Genomic DNA, 5,000 nt, shown 5'->3' with positions numbered 1-5,000 from the left:
TTATGGGCATCTTTGGAAGATGAATTTCTTCGTGACGTCAGAACAGATGCTTCTAAAACATAAGAAACAGTCTCTCACTTGATTACTATAGTCCCCGCAGAGATTCCAGGCGAAACAAGCTCCACCCCGTGATGACGTCATAGCCAATAATGTTGTCTCCCGGGTGTATATGACTGCTACTAACGTGGAAGACAACGTGATTGGCTATAACGTCAGCAGGGGGTGGGGCTTATTTCGCCCGGAATCTTTGCGACAACTATATATACAGTGCATAACTGTATACAACCCTGCAACCCAGTAAATGTTGGAATACAATTCACATTATGCATTCACGCACTACTCCCTTTGTGTACCTTGTAGTATAGTCTTAATGTGTACAGGCACCAAATTCAAAAAAGGAAGAAATGTTATCCCCATTGGCTTCCTTGCAAATCCCCCCCCCCCTTTTTTTTTGCATGATCTGTGAAGGTGCGACTTCCGTTAGATTTTATTTATTCTTCCCCAAATTTGTTTCTACGGTTATTTAAAACACATTTGGTCTAATTCTCGTTTACCTCTTATCTTTCCTCACTTCCTTCTCACGCCCGCAGAATCTCAACAGCGTAAGTATTCTTGTATTGAGACAAATACATTTACTTTTCTCCTGGTATACAATACTCTTGATAAATACCTTATAAGGACTTCACTTGTATTTTCCCGGCTCTATTTTTGAGTTATATTTCAGTCTAATTTTTAAGTGAATGTTTACATCATGATTTTTATGGACTGCAATTTTTCATTTTATGATTCAAGATCTTTTTTGGATTACTTTGAATCAAATATTTTTCTATATACTTAAGTTAAATTTTGATTAATATAATTTAACCTTACTCTCCTGATAGTTATTTTAACTCATATTTATTGCATTGGCAATATTCTTTGGCTTATTGTTGAGGTCTTTCATACCATTGAATCAAAATATTTCTTTATTTGGGGTTTGTTGATGTTTGTTTTTAATTTAAATCAGCTTCCTGTTGATTTGGGTTGATTTGTGCAGTGTCAATTTTTTGCCACCGTTTGTTAATTAGATATTTTTATGGAGCTAGAATCCATAGTAAATGTCAATTGACATAATACTTAATTACTGCTATAATTGCCAATTAAATTACGAATAAGGAGACGGAAAAGCAACTATAAAATGTGCAGACGGATGGAGTGATGGACATGCAAACTAAAGTAAAAAGAGTTTATTGGTTATAGTTAACTGTCATTAAAGCAAATTTTTTTATTGGATCCATCAGATGCTTCCTTCCAGAATTGGTGAAGATCGCCAAGTTAGTTCAATGACATCGAGAAGTCTAATAATGACGTCAATGAAAACGAAAGCAATAACTTCGTGTTCACAGTTTGCCTTATAAGGCTTTCAGCTCTCATCATTGAAATATCGTGAGAAGATGTTTAACTGAGATTGTTGTTTCATTTAACTATTTATTTCACAAAGTAAAAAAAGAAATTCTTTGTCAATTACTTTCGATGTCAGGATTTCAGAGAACCCAAAATCAATCAATCAATAACATAAACCGTTGTATAAAATAACCTAAGCAAAAAGGGTGATTGTTGAATTGCAATTTGGCTACTCAGTCAATCTTGTTAGCAATCGAATATGTTAAATGCAAGCTATTTAACATTTGAAGAAAATGTTTATGCAAAGCTAATGGTAAAAAACATTAGTAATTTTTAACATCACCAAATATCTAACTCCCATAAGCATATTGTATTTTGAATTTTAATGGTATGAAGCCTCCATCTGTATATTCGCTACTATTAAGTGATTATTTCGTATCTAGAATGGATAATCGTCCTATAGACCCCTTTCAATGTCCCCATATTGCAATGAAAGATGCGAAAAAGGCGCCTTTGATGTTAACCTAGTTGTACAGTACTTTGCACGTCTTGCTGTAGCTTAATGAATGAATAATACCCTACAGTTTCAAGTCATAATGACCCTGTGTTAATCTTACCCCCTTACCCTCTTTCCCCTCCCTCCCTCCCTCCCTGTGTTAAATTCCTCTTACCACTATTATGAATTGTGAATAATAAATCTTGCATTTAAGTCACTATGTAGTAAATAGGCCCATATATGGAAATAATTTATAACATAAATGGTCCATGGCTATATTTCCCAACCTTTTTAAAAACACACTTTCTGTCCAATTATAATACACACTTACGAAAATACTAACAATAAATTTAATTTGCACATGACTGTTTTCAGTCTCATATTAATCACCCCATTAAAAAAAAAAAAAAAAAAAAAAAATTCTTCATATGTTAAAATACCCACGCACGAAAATACCCATCTAATCTAGAATGATTAATACCCCTTATCCTAAATGACAAATCCACCACTTAACACCCTCAATGATGAAAATTCTCGATACCCAAATGCTCACATATGTATTATATGAATATTCACATGTTTTCATGACCTTCTTTCAGCGTGTGTCATCTTTAACGGGCGCTGTGAGAGGCGAGGTCACGGGTCAGTCCAGGCCAGCGTACAACAAGGACAGATGCTTTACCCTGTTTGTTATAGATGACCAAAACACAGACTGGTGAGTAATAAGCTAAAGATTTGGTGTTGTTTATTAATTAATTGTAAGAGTCATTTGGTGATCTTCCGTTTGCATAGTACAGGACTCAAGACCCTTTAATTATTATTATTATTATTATTATTATTATTATTATTATTATTATTATTATTATTATCAATATCGTTATCATTATCGTTATCGTTATTGTTATTATTATTATTATTTATTGTTATTACTATTATTATTATTATTTTCATTATCATTACTTGCTAAGCTACAACCCTTGTTGGAAAAGGAGGTTTCTATAAGCCCAAGGGCTCAAACAGGGAAAATAGCCCTGTGAGGAAAGGAAATAAGGAAATAAGTTAACTACAAGAGGAGAAATGAACAATATAAAATATTTTAGGAACAGTAACACATAAAGAAAAAATAATTTGCGACATATTTTCAGACGATATTTGGTAACCATTTTTCAGTGAAAATAAATTTGTGCTTGAAAAGTAGAGAGTTAAGAACGGCTAATCAGTCAATTGATAAAATAAGTATCTAGTAGTTCTGTGTCATTCACAATTTGGAAAATGCAGAGTTAACAAATTTGACCAATTGCTTATTCTATTCAGTTACAGTTAATGAAAGCTTAGTACCTACCATTTTCATTGGTAAACTATTCACACAGTTGATCAATTGCAACTCGTCAGAAGAATGAGTTATTTAGTATCACAAAGGCTTTTAATGTTGATAGAAACTAGAGAGACAAGTAATTTTATTATTATGAAAAGCTGTTATTATACATAAGATGCACACAAATACTTATGTAATATCCATTTAGTGTCTCACATGTACTATATATATATATATATATATATATAATGTATATAAACAACAATTGTAGCCGTTACTAGACCACTGCAGGAGAAAGGACTCAGAAATGTTCTTATTTATTCATGGGGTTTAGCCGTATATACTGTGTATATATTTATATATATATATATATATATGTGTGTGTGTGTGTGTATATATTTGTATATATGTATATAAAATATATATATATATATATATGTATATAAAATATATACATATATATATATATATATATATATGTGTGTGTGTGTGTGTATATATATTTGTATATATGTATATAAAATATATATATATATATATATGTATATAAAATATATACATATATATATATATGTGTGTGTATATTTATATATATATATATTTATATATATATATTTATATATATATATATATATATATATTTATATATACATATATATATATTTATATTTATATATAATACATATATATATATATATATATATATATATAAAGGTATGTGTGTGTATGAATAGAGAAACCAAAGTAGAGACAGAGAGACCATCGAAATCTTTTCTTGGCCAACTTCTGAAAATTGTAAGTTCATTCTTCTTTCTAATTTTCCCGCCGTCTGGTCTTGGCTTCAAGACCTAATCTGATTAATGATAAGAATCTTGACACTCGAGGAGAGATGGATAAGGACGACGTTCTTTTTTTTTTTTTTTTTTTTTTTTTTTTTTTTTTTTTTTTTTAATGCATTAAGAAAGGACACAGCCTCGTAATTTTCTAGTCATTTTTCATTGAGGAATAGAGTGAGAGGGGAGGGTTATGAAGAGAGAAAACTTTTGAGGTATGGGAAGAGAATATGAATAGAAACAAGAGGAGGAGAATGGAAGGGTAGCGGAAGGAAGGAAGAGGAGATAAGAGTGGTGGTGAATTTTAAAGGAAGTAATGGAAGAAAATTACAATGAAAGGTATAGGGGAAAAAAAGAAAAATTGACTATTGTTGAGGAAGAAAGGAAAAAAATAGTAGTAAGGAGACTTGAGCAAGGCATCGAGCAAATAATTATGTAATAACGATAATCAAAATGTTTAATGCGAAATGGAAGGATTAATGCCAAGAATATAACTAAATGTACAAACAGATATCATGTAGTGTTCAAGTCTTCTAATGTTTTAGTGGAAAAAAAGTTTTATTTTTGTTTAATATTTGGTTAATATTAACAAGAAAAACACTGTGCAAAAAGATTCATGGAATGAAGTATCAGACGAAAATATTCTATTTTTAATTACTAATAAGAAATGTATTTTTTTTATATCATATGTTCATAACATCATGTAATTAGAGAGCAGTGATTAAACAATAAATAGATATATAAATAATCCTGAAGCAGCGACTAGTCCTTTATAGATTTTATTTATTTTGAGATTGAACTTATCCGAATAAGATTTTTAAAAATATTTTACTAGTAGTGCTTTCCTTTAAGATATCCCATACGTATTAATTCCTGCTATATACTGACCATAAATAAAAACAAATATGCAACAGTGAATATATGAAGTCCAGCATTATTTTCTGAGATAACCAAAATAAAAAAAATAAAAAAA

The 5,000-nt window shown here is 30.3% G+C and overlaps 1 protein-coding gene across 1 annotated transcript in view; it reads left to right on the top strand.

The window, feature by feature from the left end:
* Nucleotides 1-5,000, top strand: part of Syn (synapsin) — a 176,590-nt gene that overhangs the window by 44,441 nt on the left and 127,149 nt on the right. The window contains exon 4 of the mRNA XM_068386337.1: nt 2,479-2,594. Coding sequence (XP_068242438.1) covers nt 2,479-2,594 — 116 coding nt within the window. The remainder of the gene's footprint in view (nt 1-2,478; nt 2,595-5,000) is intronic.

Source organism: Palaemon carinicauda, chromosome 14 (assembly GCF_036898095.1).
Source record: "Palaemon carinicauda isolate YSFRI2023 chromosome 14, ASM3689809v2, whole genome shotgun sequence".
In the NCBI taxonomy this organism is placed as follows: domain Eukaryota; kingdom Metazoa; phylum Arthropoda; class Malacostraca; order Decapoda; family Palaemonidae; genus Palaemon; species Palaemon carinicauda.
Note: the sequence above shows the minus strand (reverse complement) of the source record. Positions and strands in the feature narration are given on the sequence as shown.